The 27,545-nt window shown below is 41.3% G+C and overlaps 1 protein-coding gene across 3 annotated transcripts in view; it reads right to left on the reverse strand.

The window, feature by feature from the left end:
* arhgef3 (Rho guanine nucleotide exchange factor (GEF) 3) overlaps positions 1 to 26,870 on the reverse strand; it is a 44,345-nt gene extending 17,475 nt beyond the window's left edge. Inside the window, exons 1-3 of one of the 3 annotated variants that reach the window (XM_032513750.1) lie at positions 26,613 to 26,870; positions 18,765 to 18,828; positions 12,734 to 12,796 (exon numbers count right to left, since the gene is read on the reverse strand). In XM_032513750.1, coding sequence (XP_032369641.1) covers positions 12,734 to 12,796; positions 18,765 to 18,828; positions 26,613 to 26,647 — 162 coding nt within the window. In that variant the 5' untranslated portion in view covers positions 26,648 to 26,870. Of the gene's footprint in view, positions 1 to 1,474; positions 2,324 to 12,733; positions 12,797 to 16,493; positions 17,037 to 18,764; positions 18,829 to 26,612 lie in introns of those variants that run through there. The other 2 variants (XM_032513752.1, XM_032513751.1) reach the window with 2 other exon arrangements.
* Positions 26,871 to 27,545: the final 675 nt, after the last annotated feature.

Raw genomic sequence — 27,545 nt, forward strand, 5'->3', positions numbered from 1 at the left:
GGTGAGAGCGGACGAGAGAGATCAAATGGAGCAGAGTTAAAGTTTAAAGATGGCGATAGCAAGTGAATGTACCGTAGCCAGAGTCTGCAGTTTGAGTACAATTACAGCCGAGCAGGGAACGTTAACACTGAGCTAAGTAAGATATAGCTGAGTACTATAGGAGTAGGATAATATATTGATTTTGCTTTTAGCAAAATACTGATTTTATTGTGAAAGGTAAGAGTGAAAAGACGGTCAACGCTGCCTTTGTCAAGGGTGAAAGGAGAAATAAAGTTTGCCATCTGTACAGCCTATGGTTCGGACAACGTCATAAGTAAACACTAGGACTGTCCCCTCTTTGTTGATTGGATTTTTTTTAGTTGAGAAGTTATTTTTTATGCTTATTCATGCTTAATTACTTACTTCCAAGAAACTTATGAGCCCATTTCTGGTGAACACAAGATTTAGAGTGGTGCTTTTGCAGGATTAATTGTGTAGAAACTCAGTTTTACGGATGGTTACTTAACTACATTTGTATTGTGCTTTTCTAGCCTCAAAGCGCACAGCTCTGTAGATTAAATCAAGTAATCCATTAGTTGACAAAATCATAGTGTTAGTCAACTAAGGATTTCTTTAGTCGAGGGCAGCCCTAGTAAACAACACAACGTGATTGGTTGGTGTCTTTGGTTGGGGCATTTGGGGTTTTTGGGAACAACATTTTTACCCTTGGTTGTTTGTTCACTTCAACACTTTAACTCGCCAGTCGGACTTTGTACTGAACATACAATCGCTTAAGCTAGGTTTAAACCGCCGTAGTGTCCCTGACGCGAGGGGAAAATGACGTCATCCCGTCTTTTGCATCTTGCACAAAGGCTCTGCAAGTCTCTTGGTTGTGCACCTCTAATTTTTTGTAACTCGTGAATAACTCGCGCTGCACTTTCCATTTTAACATGGACGGCTATGAGGACTGGCCGAGCAGGTTCTCCTGTAAAAACATCTGTATAAAGTCTTCCTGTGGAGACCACGGGGAGTAAAACGGCCTTACATTGGGGGAAAGAGAGAGACACCACACTGGGAAAAGAAGTGGCATTTTACAAGAGGATGTGTAAAAACATTAGAAGTCGCTTAGTCAAAGCTAAAAACAGTCTCATGAAAAGAGTGTTAGTTACATCGATGGGAATGGCAGACAGGCATTTTGAATTGGAGGTAAGCGACAGTTACGTTAATAACTTGAGTACACAGATGCCATGTTTGACGATACGACAGCGTTTACTACTGTTGCCGGGCAGCCTGTTTAACTTTACTTCTTCTCTCTACTTCATAACTTCCAATAACCTTCTCTTCCTTGGCCCATGCTACACCCTCACACAAAGTTATCGGGCCAGTATACAAACCAAGCAAAGACAAAACCTCCTACCTAAAACTTAGTACAACTAAATAATAGAGGGCTGGGATTATAGTAGTAGTTCCACAGAGGTCATTTCCTCTGGCTTACCTCCACCTGTTTCCCCATGTTGTTGTTCCCTTTGCCGTACTCCACAGAGCCTGAAGACTTAAACCGGTGTACCAGCAGACAGAGGGGGCTCTGCCCCACCACCATACTGCTCACCACAAAGCCCAGTACAGGATCTGGACCCTTCCCAGTACCAAGAGAGCGTCCAGAAATATTTTCAAACTGGTCCTGGAGGATCCAGGTGTAAATGTTCAAAATAGGATTAATGCAGGTGAGGAGTGTCAAGAAAGAGTCTGGTACTACTTAGAGGGTCCGGTAAGAGCTCGAAAACAGAAGAGAATCCGGAAACAGTCTGGAGACTGCAGAAAGTGTGATTCTGACACAACAAGAAGGAGCTTGTTTCCAGTAGAGAGTTCAGACGGTGTGAAGAACACCGTCCAAACCGGGGTTTAGCGCTGGTCAGAAATACTAGAGACACTGGTAAAGAATCCACATAGAGAGTCTTAAAAGAGTCTGGTACTGGTATTGTGTCCAGAAAATGTCTGGTTTTTAGTATTCAGCGTCCATAAAGAATTCAGTACCAGAATCAGCTGGTACCGGTTGAGCATCTGCAAAGTCTTTGGTGCTTTTAGAATCCGAAAAGTGTCAAATACTAGAAGAGAGCCCAGATAAAAATTAGTACCTGTAGAGTTCCAAGGAAAAGTTTAGTTCTGGAAAAGCATCCTGAAAGAGATTAGTACCAGAGGAGTTTCCTGGTAGAGTCCGGAAAACGCTGTTGGAGGATTGACAGGAGCAGGGTTTCTGGATCCAGCTTTGTATCTACAGTGTTGAGAAAGAGTCCAGTAAAGGTTTGGTCCCCCCCATAGTCCAGACAGTTTGGGGGTCTCCAGGTATCTGTCTGATTCTCGATTAAATAGCGGTTAAAAAGCCTTCACTCTCGCTGATGGTTGGTCACTCGTCCCCCTCCTGACTCTGTCTGAAAATGAATGCTCTCTCTCTCTCTCTCTCTTTCTGACTCACTAGCTTTCCTTCCTTTCCTTCTGCCCTTTTTCCCTAGCTTCTATTTTATTTTATTTCTACTATGAGCCTTTACTTGCAAACAATAAAGTTAAGGATAAGAGATTCTATAATTTCTTATTATAGAAGATTATAGAAGACCAAAACCAACAATGAGTTGATCCACAAGCAAGTAATTGTTGTGTGTGTGTGTGTGTGTTTATCCAACGCCTATATAATAATATAACCTCTTCCTCCGTGCCACAGACACACACTTAATCAATTATAGGTCATCTATTAAATAATCACCAACCATTTTGATAATCCATTATTCTGTCATTTTTTTGTGGAAAAAAGGGAATAAATTCTGTGATTTCAGCTCCTTAAATGTGAATATGTTCAAGTTTCATCTCTTTATGACGGGGAATTACTGATCGTCATTTTTCACCATCTTCTGAAATTTTATAGACCAGACAACTAATCGAATAAACAAAAATAATGTACAGATTAATCGATTATGAAATAAGTGTGAGAGTAAATGTACTCAGGTTTTTAAGGTGAAAGTACTTTGTGACCGCGTCTTCATGTTGTAGTTGTAATCCGGCTGCTGTTAGATTTAACTTCTTTTTTTAATCATGTTATAGTTTAATCTACAGCATTGCATCATATTTAAATCTCAGATAATTTACAAGGAAAATGTAAATTATCTGAAATTACAAGGAAGAAAAAAAAGGTAAATGCAGTGAGGAACAAAATAAAAATATTTCCCTGGAAAAAAAATAAAAGTACATTTTTTCAACGTAACATGTAGCAAAGTAGACATTAAAATGTATTATTTCCCTGTTAAATGTAGTAAAGTGGAGGGGTGCTGGGGCAGGACAGTTCAGTTCTCCATCAGTCAATGTCAGTCTGATTAGTAATTAGAGAGCGAGAGTCGCCTGGAGGCAGCCAACGCTCTGCCCTGCTTTTATCACACGCTTCCATCACTGTGTGTTTGTGTGCACTCGTACATCTGGTTACAGAACCAAGCTGTGGGGACCAAAACATTACATTTAAGACTTGTTTTTTTTTGGTTTCGGTTAGGGTTAAACACAATTATTATATTGCCAGAGAATTAATAATTATAATTGATAAGTATTTCTGTTATCAATTCATCATTTTAGTCATTTTTCAAGCAAAAATTCCAATCGCGTTCTGTTTCCAGTTTCTCAAATGGACTTATAAAATTGAATATTTCTGGGGTGTGGACTGTTGGTCGGACAAAGCCAGACATATGAAGACTTCACCCTGGGCTCTGGGAGATTCCAATGGGCATTTTTCCCTTTTTTCATTGCTTTGTTGCATTATAAAGACAGTTTGGATGAGTGTCAAGGAAATGAATGCAAGTCGGTGTAATGTCTACTTTAGTGAAATGTATTCATGGTTTCCTTTGAAAAGCTGTGACTGCATCACTGACCCCTGACATGCCATGAAACCTCATGTTCAGCTAACAAAAGCGTCCCTTAAGACGCTGCTCCATTGTCGTGAATACGAGAGTTGGTCGTGGACGCCCAGAGAGGAACATTAGTCACCAACTGGTCCAAGAACTGATTCAGCTTTCTCTACTGACTCAGACAAACCTGCCTCATTTCATCTGAACTGTGACACATCGGCTGCATGCTCATTCATATTTAAAATATGGATTGATGTGAACAGTAAAACCAGGTTTTCCTCCTTCCTTTAATCACTAAAATGGGCAATAATCCACTCTATCCACTCTTTAGATATAGCACAATCTAGAGTCAGAATTCACGAGATTATGAGACTAAAGCTGTACAATGTGTTGAAAATCAGTATATAAGTATAAACAACTCTGTCATGAATTATTGTACCTTTACATTTTTAGTCTTGCGTTACCAGACCCTCCTCCACACACGATCAATCATTTAATTTTGACCATATGGCCTTAGCAATAAACGAGCCATTCTTCAATGTTGCCAACTGTCGGGGAAAAATGACATTTGTGTGACTCACTGAGCTGCAGGGAGTGACAGTAGAGAAACAATAGAGTGTCATTTCTTCCAGGTTATTTATCTGCCGGCGCTGGTTTGTAACAACATAAGTCTGGTGGTGTGTTTGGGTCCGTCTGTCACACTGAGAAATCTATTGAACAGGGTGAACATCCTGTGTTCGACTGAGCAGGGAGGGAAACGCCCAGGAAAGAACCGCCGCTGGCAGAGGGATAAAAATACAGACATGTACAGAAGGAGGGGCCCGACAAGGGGGTCGGGGGGGCCACCCGAGGGTCCGAATATACAAATATCCACAGTCTGAGGTCGAGACAACAAAGTGCAAAGTTCAAAAATCACAGGTACTGCCTGGTCTGTGAATATCTACAATGCATTTAGCGGCCTGTTGGCCTATTTGAGGGGACAAATTCAAAACCAGCTTCTCAGGTGGTGGTTGAAAGATTTCAAGTTTCATTTATAACAAAACATATGGACAGAACTAGGTGCCACACACAGTGCTTCAGATTACGGGGCTGTTCTCTGTGACGCTGGTTGGGTTCAGACAGAAATAAGCGTCCGGAGCCACATATTGTCCGTCCCATGCTCTGGTTCCAGAGGCTCCGCCCACAGAACATCATCCTAGCTGCCAGGTGGCTCGTAATTTGGCGCCTGTGGACATTTAAAAAAAATCTAGACCCCGAATAAACAGTGGGGTAACTTCACTATTTCAAATATATATATCCAGGAAGAAGAAAAAAACGTCATATATTTGGACTAATACGGTATTTCAAGTATTAAAAGGCATCCTGTTGAGTTTTTGATCACTATTAGCTCAAGGAATTAGTGTTATTGCGACCAGGGCCCCCGTTTTGTTTGCTCTCGTGCACACCCACAGGGGGTTTCATGAAATACATATTCTTGCCAGTGGCTTCACACCATCCCACTCATTTAAAGGGGGCAGTGATGCGCCAAGATAGGTCACAAATGTGCAAATATGGACAGAAATGAAAGGCCGCTAGCTTGTAAACAAGTTTGTGAACAAAGCAGCTTTCGATGTGTAATGTTTCCATATGCACTCATTGAAGTTAATTTGACTAGCAAAACAGGTAAAGTCCTTCTTACATTACACAATAATGTAAAAATCATAATATATATAAGAGTCAATGTAGTGTGTAAAGACTTCAGAACTGGAGTGATGTGATCCAGTCTCTTGGTCTTAGTGAGGACTGGAGTGATGTGATCCAGTCTCTTGGTCTTAGTGGGGACTGGAGTGATGTGATCCAGTCTCTTGGTCTTAGTGAGGACTGGAGTGATGTGATCCAGTCTCTTGGTCTCAGTGAGGACTCGAGCAGCAGCGTTCTGGATCAGCTGCAGCTGTCTGATTGATTTTTTAGGGAGACCTGTAAAGACCCCGTTACAGTAGTCAAGTCTACTGAAGATGAAAGCATGGACAAGTTCTTCCAAGTCCTGTTGACACATAAGTCCTTTAACCCTTGATATGTTCTTAAGGTGATAGTAGGCTGACTTTGTAATTGTCTTGAGGGGAGGACCTCAACTGAAGAGCCACATAATCAAAAGAAGCAAACTTTCCATGAGACATTTGCGTTTACTGGAATGAGTCATTAGGCAAGGCAAGGCAAGGCAGCTTTATTTGTATAGCACATTTCAGCACAAGCAATTCAAAGTGCTTTACACAAAATCAGTTAACAGATAAACACAAGTAAAAACAGTTAAAATCACAAGCATTAAAAACCGGTAAAACACATGAATAGACAGTTAAAAACAAAGAGAAACATAAAACACACAGAATAAATTTACAGTGCAGCATAAGAAATTTAAAGAAAGATTAGTCATTAAAGAAAGGCAGCATCAAATAGAAAGGTCTTCAGCCTTGATTAAAAGAACTGAGAGTAGCAGCGGATCTACAGGTTCTGGAGTTTATTCCAGATATGAGGAGCATAGAAACTGAAAGCTGCTTCACCTGTTTAGTTCTGACTCTGGGGACAGAAAGCAGACCTGTCCCAGAGACCTGAGAGGTTGGGTGGTTCATAGTGTAGTAGCAGATCAGCAATATATTTGGACCTAAACCGTTAAGTGATTATAAAACTAGCAAGAGTACTTTGAAATCAATTCTTGGACACAGGAGCCAGTGTAAAGACTTCAGAACTGGAGTGATGTGATCCAGTCTCTGGTCTTAGTGAGGACTCGAGCAGCAGCGTTCTGAATCAGCTGCAGCTGTCTGATTGATTTTTAGGGAGACCTGTAAAGACCCCGTTACAGTAGTCAAGTCTACTGAAGATAAAGGCCATGGACAAGTTTTTCCAATCCTGTTGACACATAAGTCCTTTAACCCTTGATATATTCTTAAGGTGATAGTAGCTGACTTTGTAATTGTCTTAATGTGGCTGTTAAAGTTCAGGTCTGAGTCCATGACTACACCAAGATTTTGGCTTTGTCTGTTGTTTTTTAACATTGTTGTTTGAAGCTGAGCGCAGACTTTTAATCGTTCTCTCTTGCTCCAAAAACAACCACCTCAGTTTTTCCTTCATTTAATTTCAGAAAGTTCTGGCACATCCAGCCGTTAATTTGTTCGATGCACTTGTCAGTTTTGTATTGGACTATAGTCCCCTGGCGATAAGTTATGTAAATTTGTGTGTCGTCCGCATAACTATGGTAACTTATTTGTTTTCTCCATAATCTGAGCCAGTGGAAGCATGTAGATGTTAAACAGAAGAGGCCCCAGAATGGAGCCTTGCGGAACTCCGCACGTCATATTTGTACGCTCAGAGCATAATTACCTATAGACACAAAGTAATCCCTATTCTTTAGGTAGGATTCAAACCAGTTTAGTACTGAGCCAGAAAGGCCAACGCAGTTTTCCAATCGGTCTAGTAGTATGTCGTGGTCGACCGTGTCAAATGCAGCACTGAGATCAAGTAATACTAAGATTGAAATTTTGCCATTATCTGTGTTAAGGTGGATGTCATTAAAGACTTTGACAAGAGCCGTTTCAGTGCTGTGGTGTGGTCGGAAACCCGACTGAAAGGTATCAAACTGTTGCTTAGTGACAAGAAATGGTGAGTTGTTGAAAGACTACTTTTTCAATGATTTTACTTAAAAACGGAAGGTTTGATATTGGCCTATAGTTGCTCATTAGTGACTTGTCTAGGTTGTTCTTTTTTAAGAGTGGCTTGATTACTGCAGTTTCAGGGCCTGTGGAAAGATTCCTGAAAGAAGAGATGTGTCACATCTGTAGAAGATCAGAAGTCAAACAATTGGAAACTTTTGAAAGTCCCGTTGGTGAACATCAAGGCAACAGGTCGAGGTTTTCAGATGTTGAATAATGTCCTCCAGGTTTGTATGGTTGATCGTGTGAATTCTGTCATATTGGAACTATTTTTGCTGAACACTGTGACAACACATATCCTGAACTTGATATGGAGGCACTGACTTTTGTCTAATCTTTTGAATTTTGTCTTTGAAGAAGGAGGCAAAGTCATTGCAGGCCTTGGTAGATAAAAGTCAGATGCTACTGGTACTGGAGGGTTTGTTAACCTGTCAACAGTAGTAAACAAAGCACGTGAATTATTATTGTTTCTAGAGAAATATCAGAGAAAAAGGACCTTCTTGCATCCTCAGTTCCAAATTATAAATGCGAAGTCTCTCTTATAGGAGTTATAATGGACCAGGGGATTTGTTTTCGCCACCTCGTTCAGCTTCCTACACTCTCTTTTCTGTTCTCACCAGTAGACATTTCCCATGGAGATCTTTTCTTACCAGATACAACTTTGACCTTAGTGGGAGCAATGGCATCAATAACATTTGTAATTTTACAGTTGAAATTATCTACAAGCTCAGTGACTGAAAGCCCAGAGAGGGCTGGTGTGGAGGAGAAAAGCTGTATAAATGGTCACTGGTGTTTCAGTGATATACCGTTTCTGATTATCTTTGTTTGGACACTTTTGGGCACAGAGATAGTGCCGTTAAAGAAAACACGGAATGATCTGAGAGAGCAACGTCAGTCACCACAACCTTGGAAATGTTCAGACCTTTGGAGACAATCAAGTCCAGAGTGTGCCCCTTTTGTTGTGGGTGGGCTCCGTCACATGCTGAGTCAGTCATAGTTCTCAAAAACACAAACACAGCTCTTTGGTCCCCCTTCCTGGGGTGTCAACATGAATGTTAAAATCACCCGCAATGATTACACAATCAAAGTTAATGCAGATAATAGACAGCAATTCAGTGAAGTCATCAATGAAGGTTGCAGAATATTTAGGTGGCCTGTAGATTTTAGAAACATCGCTTGAGGGAAGATCTTAATTGAAGAGCAACATATCAAAGAAACAAATTTCCCTAAAAATTTTTTAAATGGGGAAAATTTTTTTAAAAAAAGGCGACCCCACTCCCCTTTTTTATTCCTCTTTCCACCATAAACTGAAGTTTGGGGGGACCGAGAGAACAGCAGGGGTTTTTTCAACCCCCCAAAAAACAAAAAAACAAAAAACAAAAAAAACCCCCCCCCCCCCCAAACAACCACCCCAAAACAACCCCCCCCCCCCCAAAAAAAAAAAAACCCCCCAAAAAAAAAAAAAAAAAAACCCCCCCCCAACAAAAACCCAAAAAACCCCACCCCACAAAAAAAACCCCCCACCCCAAAAGGGGCCCCAAAAAAAAAAAAAAAAAAAAAACCCAAAAAACGGAAACCCCAAACAAACAAAAAACCCCCCCCCCAAAAACAAAACCAAAACCCCCACCCCTTTTTTTACCGGAAAAAAAAAAAAAACCCAAAAAAAAAAACACCCCAAAAACACCCAAAAAAAAAAAACCCCCCCCAAAAAAAAAAAAAAAAAAAAACACAAAAAAAAAAAAAAAAAAAAAAAAAACAAGCAATGATTACACAATCAAAGTAGAGAAATGACGCAATTCAGTGAAGTCATCAATGAAGTTGCGAATTAGGGGCCTGTAATTTAGAAACTCGCTTGAGGAAGATTTTAAATGAAAAACAACAAGAAACAAAATTCATAAAAATTTCGTACAGGGGGAATATCATTAAACCAAATGGCGACCCACCCCTTCTTATTCACTCTATCCACCAAAAAACTGAAGTAGGGGACGACTCGATGAGAAAGCACGCTTTATTTGTAACCAGGTTTCAGTAAAAAACATAACTAGATTGTGCTTAGAAAATAAATCATTGATTAAAAATGATTTCCTGCCAAAGACCTGACGTTTAGAAAGGCTAGTGTTAGTGTGTTTCATTTTTTGGGACAGGCTGTAGCTGACGGGGAAATGGATGCTAAATTGCTAAGTTGCAGTTAAGTGCTTATCACCATTTTTTTCCTATACCTTCCAACAGAATTGAGGAAAATTGAATCCACGGGCCCCCCGGGGCTTGTCTTGAAAAGAGCATTAGTATCACTAGTCCTGCAGCCAAGGCCCGCACATTCAGTAGGGCTTGCCAGATTTTGCACAAAAGCTTTCCTTATCAGTCTGGGGGGAAGGAGTTTTCTGACATCCGGTAGTGGTGCTTGGGGCGTTTTACTTTTGCCGGGGTTGAGCCATGGGGGTAGAAGGGGGTGCATAATTGATGGGGAAATAGGGAAAGGGTGTTGGAGACATCGTAAGACAGCGATGAATCCTCAGAAGGTTCGGGTTGGAAGGTTTGAGGGGTGCTGGACGGGTGAAGGGGGGAGTGGAGGTTTCGTGTCTTGCTCTCTGGTCCCATGGTCAAATCTTTGCACAGGCGGGGGCGGGCTGGATCACTGCCCGCACTTTTTTGTGTCTTCCTTTTGTTTTGTGCCCTTTGGCAGAGGGAGCAGATGTGTAGCGCAGAAAGTAAGCAATAGGGTGAACACTTTACTCCTGGCTTGTTAAGGGAAAGTCTATCTGTTTTAAAAGAGGTCTGCGCTCCAAAAATTTTTAAAATTGTCAATGAACTTCAGAGATGACGTACATTCAGTTGAAAGCCTTGTTTAGTCCCAACAGTCGCTGAAATCTCTCATCTCCTCTTCTGATGACGGTATAGGACCACTGATAAACACATTTGCGCTTAGGGGGGTGACTGTGTCAAGCATTTCCCTAAAGCCCCAGTTTCAGCAATTCAGATGTTGCTTTACAACATCATTTGACCCTATATGCAGAATAAGTTCTTCACAGTTGGGTTTTGCTGCCACGATATCGGGGATTTTTTGGGTCCAGTCAGCACCATGTTTTTGGGAAACATAGTTTTTTGGGTTTTAACGTTTTTAAACCCTTTACCGCAGAGTCACCCACAATCAGGTTTTTAGGCCCAGTTTTTAGCTTTTTTCTTTTTTGGAATTGCTCTCGTCCTTACCGCTGTGTGGTGATGAGACGCAGTCCGTCATCAGATGACTGCCCAGCGTCTTTCAGCAGAGAGCAATCTGTTATCCAGTTCACACCAGGTTGTTGGGGGGGCATTTTTTTGCTTGATTTTCCCTTTTGGCCCGCTGTGTCCTCTAGGTACAGGGGTTGAAGAGGCGCTCTGCCCAGATATAGTGCAGGCCACGGTCATACACAAATCTCAGGGCGCTGTGCCCGGCCCCTTTGTCGTCCTCCCATTTCCCAGGAAAATGATTTACTCTTAGGCTTCGCACCAGACGAGTTCCAGGGGGGGACCGCCACTTTTGATTTATTACCTTTCCCCTCCTGTTTCTTTGTAGTCTTGTTTGGGGCTAATTACCGTGTGTTAGCATACTTTTGTCCATTGTTATGGGTCCATGGTAAAGTGGGGGTCATTTCCACAAGATCCTTAACTTCCACGTTCACTTCTAGAAGGTGAACCTTGGTTTCCAGAAGTGCAATCTTCTGAAGGAGTTTGTAGTAGTCTTCTACGGAGAAAGGAGGCATCTTGCTGCTAATTAGCTTTAGCTACAATCACTGTAGGACAGGCTTGAGCTATTGGTAGGCCACGCTCACGCAGAAAAATTTTAAAATATGGCAATAGCCTACTATGTCTACAAAAAATGTATAGTCCAGTGTTTTTGAAGTGTCCAAGAGCCGCTGCTCATAGTTTCTCAGAGGAAAAGCACGATTATCAGCAAAAATATGCAAGCAGAAGCAGGAGCAAGCAGCAAAGCGTCTGCACTGTAAGAAGCCACATCGTAGCTTAAACAAAATGGCGACTCCACCTCCTTTGTTTTTCACTTTATTCTCGCTCATTAAACTAAAATTCGGGGGGAGCTGCCTCGATGAGAACAGCAGCGCTGGTATTATGGTTTCAGTTAAAGACATAAAATCTAGATTGTGATTAATAATAAAATCATTGATTAAAAATGATTTTCCTGCCAAAGAAAGAAAGACGTTTAGTAAGATTAGTGTTAGTGTGTTTTCAGTTTTGGGGACAGGCTGTAGCTGACGAGGAATGGATGCTAAATTTTCTACGTTTGGAGTGAAGTGCTTATTCGCCATTCTTGTTCTATTACCTATCACAACATAAACTGAGGAAGACTTTAACACACAGGGCCCGGGCTTGTTCTGGAAAGAACCACGAGTGCCACTAGGCGTGCAGCATGGACCCGACACATAAAAAGGTCATTATGACTAAATATGGACCAGAAACTCTTGATCGTTTGATAAAATGAAAGCACATACAAGTTATTTACTGTAGTGACTTAACAGGCTGCCACCACAGCATCATGGAGTATTTCACTGAGTCAAAGTAAAAATCAACAGCTCTTAAAGTGCCCATATTCTGGAAAACAAATCACCTTTTTCTGGGGTGTTGTTTTGTGTCTCTGGTGCTTCCAACGCATACAAACACGAAGAAAACAGTCTCCAGGTGAGCTGGTCAAAATCTACACAGCTTTCTACGTCATTAGCCGAGATGGGGTTGCTAACCGTAGCATGCTAGCGCTAGCATACTAGCTCGTTCTCAATGGCAAAACACGGATACAGCACACACTAGTACACCTTAATCTACAAAATGTCCTTCCATGTCTACCAAGTGGCCTTCGTTTAGAAGAAGTCTCCCAGCTAGTCCTGCCTTATTGGAGAAAGAGTTATCTAGCTGATGGGATCTTACCAAGCTACTGAGCATGTGCGACTCTGAACAAAGATAGTATAGAGTATCTGGAACTAAAAACAGAGACCCAAACACACAGGGTGAAAAGAGGATCTGCAGCAATGTGCAGTACAACAAAAATAGGTTTTTGAAAATGAAGCCATGTAAATCTATTCTGGTAAAAACCTCAAAATACAATTATAAACCTGAAAATGAGCATCGTATGAGCGCTTTAAGAACACAAAGCGGACACACTGAACCACAACAAAGAAGTTAGTTCAGAGGAAGTGAACTTACGTTGATGTCCAGACTGCAGAGACTGAGGGAGTCTGCATCTCTGCTGGCCTGCTTCCTCTTCTTCTGCAACACACAAAAAACACAGCAAACATTATGTTAGATGGATCTAACTTCTCTGCTTTGCCCGCTTTTCTCCTCCCTTAAAATCTACAGACTCAGAAATGGCACGTACTAAGGAAAGCTCGTTGTGGGACTGGCTCTAGTGGCTGGAATTCTGCACCAAGGCTGAATTTTGGGAAAGAGACTTCAGATACAGTATTAGGGACCACTAAGGTCTATATAAAAGAGACTTCAGATACAGTATTAGAGGACCACTAAGGTCTATATAAAAGAGACTTCAGATACAGTATTAGGGGACCACTAAGGTCTATATAAAAGAGACTTCAGATACAGTATTAGGGGACCACTAAAGGTCTATTTAAAAGAGACTTCAGATACAGTATTAGGGGATCACTAAGGGTCTATACAAAAGAGACTTCAGATCCAGTATTAGGGGACCACTAAGGTCTATATAAAGAGACTTCAGATACAGTATTAGGGGACCACTAAAGGTCTATACAAAAGAGACTTCAGATCCAGTATTAGGGGTCCACTAAGGTCTATACAAAAGAGACTTCAGATCCAGTATTAGGGACCACTAAGGTCTATACAAAAGAGACTTCAGATACAGTATTAGGGGACCACTAAGGTCTATATAAAAGAGACTTCAGATACAGTATTAGGGGACCACTAAGGTCTATATAAAGAGACTTTAGATACAGTATTAGGGACCACTAAGGTCTATATAAAAGAGACTTCAGATACGGTATTAAGGGACCACTATGGTCTATTTAAAAGAGACTTCAGATACAGTATTAGGGGACCACTAAGGTCTATATAAAAGAGACTTCAGATACAGTATTAGGGGACCACTAAGGTCCATGTAAAAGCATCTAAAGAGCACCATGTCATGGGACCTTTAAATGACTGTTAGTATCAAAGTAATAATAACAACTTGATCATGATGACTTAAACAAGTGCGAATGAGCCAAACAGTTCCTGTAGGCTGCCATGACGACGAAAAACAGGAAGTAAATACACAAAGACCTGATGAGAAGGGTCACTGAGGGCAAACAGCTGTATGAGGGGAGGAGAGGAGAGGAGAGGTTTTCAAAGTCCTTTTGCTGGACCATTTTCAGAGAAGATTCACAATCATAGAAATAAAAAACAAAAAAAGATGACAAATAAAAACCTATCAACCAAATATGTGCTTTTTCTAATCAAAAGCTAAACAATTCTCCATCATCCCCCACAGAGCATCACACGAGGAGAGGAGAGGAGAGGAGAGGAGAGGAGACGAGACGAGACGAGAGGAGAGGAGAGAGGAGAGGAGACGAGAGGAGACGAGACGAGACGAGACGAGAGAAGAGGGAAGAGCAGAGAGAGGAGACGAGAGGAGAGAGAGAGAGGAGAAGAGAAACGAGAGGAGAGGAGACGAGAGAGAGGAGACGAGAGGAGACGAGAGGAGACGAGAGGAGACGGAGAGGAGACGAGACGAGAGAGGAGACGAGAGGAGACGAGAGGAGACGAGAGGAGACGAGACGAGACCAAGAACACGTTCAATCTTAAAACAGTGTGTATGGTTTTGTTGCGGTTTCCAATGTAAACGGCGTGTTTCCTCCGTACGGTGTGAAAAGTTGTCCAACGAACTTTAAAGTATGGTTTCTGGTCCGGTGGTTGTGTATATGAGATGGCCTCCGATGGACCGGGGTGGCTGCGGCTCAGAGTGGGCCGCCCCTCAGCCACAAGACTGGTGGTTGGACCCCAGGCTCCTCCGGCCCCAGGTCTCGAGCAACACACTGAGCCCCCAGTTGCTCCCCGGACACTGTATGTGTCCACCGCTCCTACTGCTTACGATGGATTAAATGCAGAGATTGAATTTTACTACATTGTACGGTACGATTGTTTGTGACGAATAAAGTTTCTTCTTCTTCTTCTTCAGTGAGCAGCGACGTGTTTAACTTGTGGAAAGTAAAAGGCAAAAAAATGGCTACACTACAGGGTGTTCAACCCACCAAGAGCAAGAAGATAAGAAGACTAAGAGAGGAGGAAGGAGAGGAGGGAACAAGGCGAGGAGAAGGAGGAGGGAGGAGGAGGAAGAGGAGGAGAAGGAGAGGAGACAAGGAGGAGGAGGAGGAGGAGGAAGAGGTGGAGGAGAAGGAAGAGGAGACAAGGAGGAGGTGAAGGAGGAGGATGTTGTGATCAGTGCAGCAGAGTGTAACAATAGCAGGAAGCCTGCAGCTTGTTAGCATTTTGTTTTTTTGTTGTTGGCCGGACGTTAAGTAAGCTGGCAGACTTTACCTTTAACTCACTGTCGCTATAGAAACCAAGGAGGAGGAAGGAGCCTGGTCCTCCAGACCATATAAGGTCGGTCCTCGCAGCTACCTGTTGACTGACTATATTAAAGAATATTGTGACTTTTAAGGGATAGTTCCACATTTTTTGGGAAACAAGTTCATTTGCTTTCTTGCAGAGTGAGATTCCAATCTAATGTCTCCGAGCTAATTATGAAGCTGGAGCCAGAGACACTTAGCTTAGCTTAGCTTAGCATAAAGACTGGAAACAGTGGTAAACGGCTAGCCTGGCTCTGTCCCAAGGTAACAAAATCTCTGTACCCGCATCTTTAAAGGTCACATACATACATACATACATACATAAAATGACATAAAATCAATAAAACATGAGCCACATTTAGAGCTCCAAAGCTATGTAACTAAAAAATACAAAATAAAGTAAATTTAAACAAAACACAAAATATTTATTTATGATGTTAGGAAATTGATTGAATCCCACAAAAGGACAGGAAAAAAATAAAGACTTTTGTAAACAAAAGTCAAGACTTTAAAGCCCTTATTTTTAGAATATTAAACGTAAGATTTTTTAAAGACTTAAGACACCATCCTAGTGCTGTGCAATATGGAGAAAATCAAATATTACAATATTTTTGACCAATTACCTCGATGTCAATACCGATGTTGTAGTGTTGAGTATTGGTGCTTTCACAAATGAATTTACACAATGATATTTTTGATAAATAGTCATCAGTGATGTGGATATATAATGACTAAGTGGAGTAAAGGTAAATAATAGAACAGTTACACCAGGCTGGTATGTTCAGAAAATGACATCACGTTACTGTAATGCAGCCTTTAAAACCAAGGAAAGACTACACTTATGCCATATTACGATATCTAAAATCTAAGACCATATCTAGCCTCATATCACAATATCAATATAATATTGACATATTGCCCAGCTCTACCCGACAAGTACCCCGTTTGAATACTTTGACTTAATTAAAAGGATCTGAATACTTCCTCCACCAATGGTGTAGACACAGACTCACACATGGACGCAGGCGTCGCATAGAGCACAACACATGTCACACTGTGTCCCATTTCCGAGAACCTGCCCTCTTTAAAAAAAACACCTAACGGAAATGGGTTGGCAACGTTATCGTTGCGCCTGAAACTTTGAGCCGAGCGTGATGTTGAGGAGAAACGTGCGAAACAATCTGAGATCCTCAAGGCAAATAAAACATGAAGCAACAGACGCGTCGGACGACAAGAAGATGGCGCTTCTGCAGGGTTTTGTGCGATCGACCTGCAACAAGTGATCAAACTCATCAATTCTTTCTTTCTTCTTTTTTTTTTTTTAGGCCATCGGTGAACGGCATCCTGGGATACGTTTATAAATCACTCACGAAGACGCGTTGACTCACCCGATAGTACACAAACAGACAGCAGCCCATCATCAGGGTTAGAGCTGCTCCTCAAACACAGTTCAAGTGTCAGTTAACTCTCACGTGCTGCCCCTCTTCTTTGTTCTTCTCCTCCAGGTCCCTTTGTTTTTACCCCAAAGTCACATCAGCGGTCCTTTCTTTCCTCCTCCTCCTCACACACCATCTGTGACCCTTTCTCCTCTTATCTCTTCTTTTTGTTGCCTCTCTCCTCCTTTGAACCACTTCCCTTCGCAGTCACATCGCTATTCTCCTTCTTCTACTTCTTTCTTTTCTCTGAACTCTCGCACTCAGCTCCCCTCCTCTTCCTCTCTTCCTCCTCCAGGTTGTCACTCCGAGAGCCACCGCGCTCCTGCTCAGACAAACTTTTAAAGGCTCTCTCTTCTTATTCTTACTCCTTCTTTCCGTGTGTTCGCTGACCTCCTCTCGTCCCTGCCTCCACCTCCTCAGTCACACTCTAGACCTCCTCAGCGTCACCTCTCCGAGTGGATCTACAGACCCTCAGGAACAGGAACCCCCCCACAATGTGTTTGTATTGTGTATTGTATTGTGTAGTGTGTGTGTGTGTGTGTCCACTCAGTTCCCATTGGACAAACAGGAAGTGACGGTCGTCGGGGGAAACAGGCCGTCTATAATTAGGAGCTACAGGAGACAGCAGCAGTAGAGACACTGCCAGACATGGAACTCTAAAAAAAATATATAAAGGTGATGAGTTTATTAAAAAGAAATTCTGCTTCCGTTTTTTTGGTAAAACACCTAGTTAAGCAAAGCCTGTACTTTACTCAAATTTCCCCATGTCAACGCTCAGTAGAAACTTTCATTTATGGTTGCCAACGCAACCAACACGACCCCGAATCACAGAGATTTGCAAATATGGGAGGTATTTTGTTTTAAAGGAGCATTCCGGTCGATTTCAACACTTAGCTCTGTTGTCTGTAAATGTGGAGGTCTGTCAGTAGAGAGAAAAACCAAACCAATCGGTGATGCCTAAACCGAGTTATCCTTCTGCTAGAGTTAGCACCCAACAGGCTCAAACAGGGCAAGTTATAAACGTGTTTTTAGCCTCTAAACATGTTCAAAATGTCATTGAAAGTGCCTATCCATGTGCAGTGATTCCTTCTGACTGAGCACAATGACTCTGACTGCTGTAGATGTGAAAGAAATGCATGAAAGTTGTGCTAATTCAGCATTTGTTTAGTTCCTGTGTTGAGAGGCAGTTAGAAAGCTTAGGGACCGTCTACAAACCACACAGAAAAGATATAAAACTAAAAAAAATTTAAAAAAAAATTGTATTAATTTAATGATTAAACAAGGTAGTGTCTCCAAACCTAACTCAATTATAAATTATCTTCTGCTAGTTGTACTATAGCACTTACCTTTCAAAAATAAGCATATGCTTAATTTAGAAAACATTTTTTCATCTCTTTTATGTGTTGTAGTTTGTAGACGGTCCCAAAGCACTCGTCTTGCCGTCTCGTCACAGAAACTAAACACATCTGAATTAGCACAACTTTCAGGCATTTCTTTCACATCTCCAGCAGTCAGATTCACTGTGTTCCCTCAGAAGGAATCACTTCACATGAGTAGGCACTTTTATTGACATTCTGAACATGTTAAAAGGCTAAAAACACGTTTATAACTTGCCCTGTTTAAGCCTGTTGGGTGCTAACACAAGCAAGAGGATAACACGGCGTAGACAGGACCGATTGTTTTGGTTTCTCTCTCTACTGACAGACCTCCCCATTTACAAGCAGAGAGCTACGTGTTAAAATCAACCGGAATTCTCCTTTAATGTTTTGTCTGCGTCTTAAATGTAAATTAACTGTAAACGGAGCACCGGCTAAGGCGTGTTGACGCCGATCTGGCGCCGAGCCATGGAGTGAGCTGGTGGAGACATGTCGAGGCGGCAGCGGGGCCAAGGGACAGGTAAGCCCATCCACTTTCCCTTAGGCCTGGCAAAACGAGTGTTTAGCTCCGATTATTCACAGATATCTAAACTGGAAGCCTAGACAAATAACAATAGTATCATTTTTCCCCAGGGTTGTGGTTATGCCGTGACATACACACATCTGAAAATCAGATCATGCTCTTCATTTTAAATGTGATATTAGAGCCATAATGCACTTTGAGGTGTTGAGTGGAGGTTCTTCACTTCTACCTCCTCCTTTATCTGTAATGGAGCCACCTCATTGTTCATTATGGCTTAATAAAGTGTGCAGTATGTAGTTAATACTGTGTTACATTTGTTCTTACCCCCCTGATGGACCAGCTGTCAGGAGAGAGAAGAGAGGACGAAGTTTTCTTCCGCAGCTTCGACCTGAAAAAAGGAAGGAAGGAAGGAAGGAAGGAAGAATAGATGGGGAGGGAGGGTAGATGAAAAAAGGAAGGAAGGACAGAAGGGAAGAAGATTAACAAAAAAGACATAACATTAGATTTCTAATGAACTAATAGAAACCTGTGATTTCACTTTATTTATTAAATTAAGTTTGAAGGCTTTAGAGGACACAAGAACAAACAATGAGTTTTTGGATATTGGGAACTTCAAATAGGGAGTTATATTAATCATTAACCTCCGGTGCTAAACACTCAGGCCAATGCTGAAGTGCCAAAAACTGCAGTTCATCGAATGGCCAGTTGAGGTTTGCTCCATGAGGAAACACATTACAGCAGAATTAAACACGTTTACAGTTGTATCTCTATTGCTAAGTTCACCCTCAGGGGATTAAAGTATATTTAGGCTGCACCTTTCACCCACATTTCGCCCATTCCCGATACGATATCATCACGATACTTATGCCACAATTCGATATTATTGCGATTTTAAACATTTTGCAATATATTGCAATTTATAACTTTTTTTTCCAACTTCCAATTTTTTTCCCAATTTCGAATGACGTCCCCAAAAGGAAACATCTGTTTTATCTAAAAAGATACAATTCTCTGTTTGTTCATCTCACTTCATCACTTTTATTGCGGCAAAATTGGACAAACTGACCAACAGATATATAACAAAAGATCGATACTTGGCGCCTGTGTATCGATACAGTATTGCCACTGAAAATACCGCGATACTCTGCTGTATCGATCCCCCCCCCCCACCCATCCCTAATGGATAAGCTGACGTCAGCGCCTGACTAACAGTAGAAATGATTGCAGTGATCGATTACATATGGGCATGAGAGCGTTCTAGTAAGATAGACGAACAGATCCAAAAGTCTAAATCCTAGAGGGGGTTTAGCTCTTCTGTGTCTCTGCACTGAGCCAACAAGCCAATCTGCTGCTTGTTTATTGAAGGCAGGGTCCTTTTAGGGTCGGACTAGAGCTCCCTCTGGTGGTATTGTAAACAATAAACAAATTAAAAGGTCTAGAGACTCTGACGGACTTTCACTGAAAGTTTATTTTGAAGGTTTTTTTGGGAAATCACTGAGAAAGAAGCAACAAAAACAATGCTAAAAACAGAGGTTGTATGCCTCGCTCAGTCCCAACATTACATCATTGTGTGTGTGTGTGTGTGTGTGTGTGTGTGTGTGTGTGTGTGTGTGTGTGTGTGTGGTGTGTGTGTGTGTGTGTGTGTGTGTGTGTGTGTGTGTGTGTGGCCAGGGAGTCAGAGCCCCACTTCCTCTGTTGGGAAAAAAATAAAAAATAAAAACCTAGCGGGGGACTGGACACATATTCTGCAGGTTCCGGTGTCTGGTCGGACCTGAACGATCTTTGTGTCCGAACTGAAGTATCACTGGAGGGGGGGCGGTCTGAATCAGGGACCGTGTGGGTCTCAGAGGATCTTACTACTGACCATCTGACTTATGTCAGGGCAACTGCTACACACGGTGGTCATAGCTACCCGCTAACACTAACAGACGCCCAGCTGATGGACTTACAACAACAACAACAACAACACTGGGCTGGACTGAAACTTCATGGGGAACTTGCATGTCTTCCCTCTGCTGATCACTTGGTTTAGATTAGATTAGATTAGATTAGATTAGATTAGATAAGATTTTATTGTCATTACAGTGTGTACAAGTACAGTACAAGGCAACGAAATGCAGTTTAGGTCTAACCAGAAGTGCAATAGCAGCAAGTGCAGGATATACACTGGTTCCATAAGTGCAGGACATGGATAAGTACTGAATAAATATAGAGATGAATACTATTATAAACAGAATTTTACGGATAGATTTGTCCTATGAATCACTCATTTCTTAAGAATACTGCACAAATGTACACAGCACGTCATGACAGACTAGAGGATCTGCTACTGAAAGACATATCAAAACCATTTCACACCTTCAGTAAGAATGCACAAAATCATTGTGTTCCTGTGTGTGTGTGTGTGTGTGTGTGTGTGTGTGTGTGTGTGTGTGTGTGTGTGTGTGTGTGTGTGTGTGTGTGTGTGTGTGTGTGTCTCATTCATTCATTCCTGGGAGTTGTAATGCTTTTTTCCAATAGCATAAATCCTCCCTCCCGGGATGCACGCACATGCACACACACAAACACCCACACCCACACACACATGCACACACCCACACCCACACACATGCACACACCCACCACACACATGCACACACCCACACACATGCACACACCCACAGGCTCCTGATTTTCTCTCTCATAGTGTTGTCTCTTATTGTTCAGAATGAGGAGAATAAGTTCTTTTAAAGAATGTAACATTAGTAAAAGTTTGATACTTGACCAAAACGACAACAATGAACTGATCCAAGTGTTGTTTAATGCATCAAAGCCTGATATGTCTTTAAATATGTTTTGTTTCTGAAAAACTCTTTTTTTCCCCTTTCAACAGACACTTCTTAACACAAGCTGCTGCACAAGAACGTTGCCTAAAAAGTATTTTGTTGTTATTGTTGTTGTTGTTGTTGTTGTTGTTGTTGGCCCTTGGACGCGTTCTCGTCTCAGTGTGTTGTTTTTAATTGTTTGTCACTGTTTATTTCTTAAATATGTAAAAAAAAAGAAGAAGAAATTAAGAAAAATTTGATCACAAAAAACTTTGCCAAAAAAGTATAAATGTTAAAAAAACCTAAGCTAGCCTCTGATTAATTAATAGATTTTACTGTTATAAAATGTATATTAAATTCCCCAGAAGGAACCGCTAAAGACAAAACAATTCCATTTTTACATAAAGTTTTGGAGTTTGAGGATTTATAATCATAACCACACAGAACTGTCACATTTAACCTGTGGAGCTCGGGCAGAACCTGGACATTCATTTTATTCTTTATCCAATTAATTTTAGTGTTTTGAGACTGAATAACTTCCACATTCACACAGACGTGACTTCATCTGTCCAACCGTGACTAACACATGAACCAGGAGTGTATGGAATTACATTTGTGCCATTATATTCAAACAAAACTTTAATTTAATAATTTGTACTCTGTATTGATCCCCAGTGGGGAAATTACCATTTGTCCCCTGATGTTAGAAATCACTACACACAGGCCTGAAACACCACACACACACACACACACACACACACACACACACACACACACACACACACACACACACACACACACACACACACACACACACACACACACACACACACACACACTTAATATGCACTAATGGAGAGATGAAAAAACGAACAATAATCACTGCCTGAATCCATAGATTTCTCTATAAATTAAAAAGGTACAAATGCAAACAAACATCATTTTAATAAAGATCGCTTCCTTATGATTTCAAACAAATGCGATTAAACAAATTTTGATCGGGAATATAATTTTGGCTCCTAATAATGTAAATGAGAAAAACATTTATATTGCACATTACGTTTAGCATGTAAACTCTTAAAGGTCCGATTTTCAAACGGGAAAGATGTTAATGTTGTTGCTTTTGTATTTTTATGGACCATGAGTCTAAATAATAAAAGGCTATATACTATATATATACTATATATATGTTAAGGAGTTGAGTTTCACAGTTGCAGGTGTTTTCACTGATTTGTTTCACTCTGTTCAATAAATGCAGCATCTTTCCAAAAGTCAACGAGAAATTGGGATTAGGATTTGTTTCCAAAAATCACACCCTCATGTTGTCCTTGGGTCAATTTGACCCATTTTCAGTTAATTTATTTATTTTTTGTCCAAAAAAAAAATGGGCCATTGAAAGAAGCGCTGAAAATGTCAACATTAAAAATATCAAAAAACATCGAGAATAGCACCCACAACATTTAAAAAGTGACAAAAATGTTGGAAAAAGCAATTATAATGTTGAAAAGAAACGGGGTTTTTTTTTTCATGGTTGACTGGAAGACAACACAAGGGTTAAGAAAACTTGAAACATTATTGTTAACGACACACACACACACACACCACACACACACACACACACACACACACACAACACACACACACACACACACACACACACACACACACACACACACACACACACACACACACACACACACACACACACACACACACACACACACACACACCACACACACACACACACACACACACACCACCACACACCCCTTGTGGAACCAGCAAGGCAGCATCCAGCTGGTAGAAACATGATGATTATCAAGAACTAAGAGACAGAACAGACGTGTTCATTGTCCCTGGACAGCCGCAGAGCCACATTCCTCCAGACATCCACACCGTCTGCATCACGTCACCTCGTCTGCTGACGTGACTGCATGATGACATTCACTTGTAGGACACACTGCTTCGGCTTTTATCAAAAATGTAGGGAATTTATTCGGTTTATTGTGAATTCTAATCACATTAATCACCTTTTTAATAATAGGTCTGCAAATAATTATTTTATCAATAACTCAACTAGTTGTGGTGGCCTATAGTTCACTGAGTAAGTGCGCTTGCCCCATGTTGGCTGAGTCCTGCAGCGGCCCAGGTTCGAATCCAGCCTGTGGCCCTTTGCTGCGTGTCATCCCCATCTTTCTCTCTCTCTCCCCGTTTCATATGTCTATCCACTGTCTCTATCTAATAAAAGAAAAAACCCTGAAAAAATAATCTTTAAAAAAAAAAATCAACTAGTTGTTTATGTCTATGAAATGTCAGAAAATGGTGAAAAATCTGGATCAGTGTTTCCCAAGATGACGTCCTCAAATGTCTTGTTTTGTCCACAACTCAAAGATATTCAGTTCACTGTCGCAGAGCGGAGAAGACACTAGAAAATATCCACTCGAGGAATCCAGGAAGGTTTTAGCATGTGGACGCGCTACCAGCTTTGTCGTCATTGGTTAGGATTCCTGATGGGGAGGACAGACCTACGCATGCAGCCAGGGAGCCGGTGGAGGTTCAAGGACAGGAGTGATGTGTTCAGGGGAGCGGGTGTAGGTCAAGAGACGGGCAGCTTAACTTTGGATGAATTGGAGTAGAGCCCGACCGATATATCCGTATCGGCATTTATAATAGCCGATGATAATAATAAAAAGGTTCTTTTTTTAAATTGTATTCCTTTTATTCCATTTATCAGAATCATTTATGACAAATAGATGATAGTATAGTTATAGCATAGTTTGTCCATCCCTGTTGGCAACACGCAGATTATTTTTGTTGCTTTTGTTCAAAGGGACTTTAAGTTTCATATCTTAAGTTTGTATTTTTATACATTTTATTTATCAGAACTTTTGTGCTGTTCTGTTGTGTCAATAAAACAAATTATTATCATATTATTTTAGTAAGAACTCATAAATAACTAGAAATAACTAATCTTAGGAAAATTGTTTTGTTAGGTGTTCCTGCATTTATATATATATATATATATATATATATATATATATATATATATATATATAGCGCCCAATATATCGGAATATTGGATTTTTAAATAACCACATATTTGTGTCGGTATCGGCCTAAAAAATCCTTTATCGGTCGGGCTCTATATTGGAGTAGAGCTGGGCAATATATCGATATTGAGATATGAGACTAGATATTTTCTTAGATTTTGGATATCCTAATATGGCATAAATGTTGTCTTTTCCTGGTTTTAAAGGCTGTATTACAGTAACGTGATGTCATTTTCTGAACATACCAGCCTGGTATAACTGTTCTATTTTTTTACCTTTACCCACTTAGTCATTATATATCCACATTAATGATGATTATTTATCAAAAATGTCTTTGTGTAAATATTTTGTGAAAGCACCAATAGTCAACACTACAATATCGTTGCGGTATCAGTATCACGGGATTTGGTCAAAAATACTGTGATATTTGATTTTCTCCATATTGCCCAGCCCTACATTGGAGCTGTTGCAGTATTTAATTAGGAAGTTATGGCGTGAATCAAAGTTTTGGGAAGCAGAGAAGGTGAGTGATGGACGGAGAAGGGCCGATGTTTTTGAGGTGAAAGAAGGCCGTTCTGGTTATTTGGTTGATGTGATTTTCAAAAGTGGGGTTGCTGTCGACGATGACTACCAGATTACAGATGTGTGGGGATGGAGACAGGGTGGAGTTGTCGACAGTGAGAACGAAGTTACGGGTGTTCTTTGTGAGAAATTTCGGGCCAATGAGCATCAAGTTGGATTAATAGTCGTTAGTTGGTTTGCATCCAGGTTTGAATATCGGTGAGGCAGTTGGTCAGGGTGGAGGATGTACTGTAGCTGTGGTGATGGGTTTGGTAGAAATGTTGATCTGGACATCGTCGACGTAGCAGTGGAAGTGAAGACCATCTTTGCGTATGATATTTCTGATTGGCAGGATGTAAAGGATGAAAAGTAGAGGACCCGGCACTGAACTTTGGGGGATGCCTTGTGACAGAAGAGCAACAGAAGAGGTGCAGTTGTTGATGTGTGCGAACTGTTGTCTGTTGGTGAGATAGAAACGGAGCCGGGAGAGTTCGGTGCCAGTGATGCTGCAATAGGTTTCCAGTAGTGACAGGAGAACGGAGTGGCGGACGGTGTCAACGGATGCAGTGAGGTGGAGCAGGACAAGGATGGCGAGGTGGCCAGAGTCAGAGGACACGAGGACGTCCTTGGTGGCTTTGAGGAAGGCTGTTTCAGTGCTGTGTTGTGTTGTGTTGTGTTGTGTTGTGGTTGTGTTGTGTGTGCGTTGTGCTGTGTTAGTGCTGTGTGTGCTGGTGTCTGTGTTGTGTTGTGCTGTTTCAGTGCTGTGTTGTGTTGTGTTGTGCTGTGCTGTGCTGTGCTGTGTTGTGTTGTGTTGTGTTGTGTTGTGCTGTTTCAGTGCTGTGTTGTGTTGTGTTGTGTTGTGTTGTGCTGTTTCAGTGCTGTGTTGTGTTGTGTTGTGCTGTGCTGTGTTGTGTTGTGTTGTGTTGTGTTGGGCTGTTTCAGTGCTGTGTGTGTTGTGTTGTGTTGCTGTGCTGTGTTGTGTTGTGCTGTGTTGGTGTTGTGCTGTTTCAGTGCTGTGTTGTGTTGTGTGTGCTGTGCTGTGTGTGTGTGCTGTGTTGTGTTGTGTTGTGCTGTCTGTGCTGTGCTGTGTGTGTTGTGCTGTGCTGTGCTGTGCTGTGTTGTGTTGTGTTGTGTTGTGTTGTGCTGTGCTGTGTTGTGCTTGTGTTGTGCTGTGTTGTGCTGTGCTGTGCTGTGTTGTGTTGTGTTGTGTTGTGTTGTGTTGTGCTGTGTTGTGTTGTGAGCGGAAGTTAGATTGAAATGGTTCAAACAGATTATTGGAGGAGAGGTAGGTTTTAATTAGCGCAATGTAAATGTAGTGGAGTAGAAGTGGTAGCTATTAAGTATATACTATATAAGTATATAATGGAAATACTCAAGTAAAGTACAAGTACCTAAATTATACAACAGTAGAGAACATGTACTTTGTTACTTTCACGACTGATAGTATCAATAAGCACAAAAAACAAAAAACAACACATAAACATCATATTTAACACCAAGCTGCCATAGTGAATCTGTGTGTGTGTGTGTGTGTGTTGTGTGTGTGTGTGTGTGTGTGTGTGTGTTTGCAGACTCTTAGGCAAACTTGTGACTCACACAGCGCAGCAGTAAAAACCTCTTTTCTTCTCTCAGTAGTTTCAGACAGACAGACAGACAGACAGGTGGTGTTAGAGTTACCTCCCTCACATTCTTCCTAATATCCTTTTCGTTGTTATATTTTCGACGATAAACTAACAGAAATAAGTGCAGCTGCTCACCTTGATCCCTGTTGACATCCATCACCTGTCTGCATCGGGCTGCAGCTCCTCCCGACAGATCCACAGTCAACTGATTTCTACCAAAACAAACACTGAACCCGAACCGTTTCCGGTTACTGTCGCTCTTCCGTTGAGTGAAGACAACCCTTTGCTCTTCTGTAACGAGTCAAAAGTCAAACTTAATTCCGAAGATTGAAGCTGAACAACAAACTGTGAGTCGCTGTGTAAACCCATAGAAAACCCTGCTTTCATGTAACCGTCAAACTCGAGGAAGAGCCAGAAATCCTTCTTCCGGTAATGCCTTCAAAATAAGAGCTGTTAACTGAATTGTTCACGTTCACCTGTTCGCAGTGTACTTCGTCCTCAGCAAGGGCTACCTATCGGTCTCAAAACGTCCCAGTCAATGCCGTAATGTCTCGTACATCTTTACAGTCAATAAACGAAAGAACCAAGCAGGCCTGCTTGCACAATCCAAATTATCTTCAAAACCTTCTCAGAAACAGAGTTTAGGAAACAAAATGGAGAGCAGAAGGTAAGGGACATCAAGCGCCGGATGTCAGGCAATTATCCTGGAAATGTTCTTCCGTTTATCCAGACTAACAAGGTTATGCATCTGGTCATTGGCTAATTAAAAAATTCTGTTATGAGTTATGAAATTCTCATATGAGCGGGCTACTTAGTAGTGCCTAAAGCTGTTTGAGACACAGTATATCCTACATATGCTTGTGTGCTGTGGATGTTGAAGGTCAGCTGTGTCATTGGCAGTAGTGCATAGTGCACGATATTGTATTTTATATGTGGTACGCTTCAGGCAGAACCAAAAATAATTAAGATGAGTACCCAGTCCTGTACAATCAAACTAAATAACTTAACTGGAAAAAAAGCTGATTAATAAGTAATATTTAAATTATTTGTTTCAGCCAGATTCCTTAC

This window comes from Etheostoma spectabile, chromosome 4, assembly GCF_008692095.1.
Source record: "Etheostoma spectabile isolate EspeVRDwgs_2016 chromosome 4, UIUC_Espe_1.0, whole genome shotgun sequence".
Classification (NCBI taxonomy): Eukaryota; Metazoa; Chordata; class Actinopteri; order Perciformes; family Percidae; genus Etheostoma; species Etheostoma spectabile.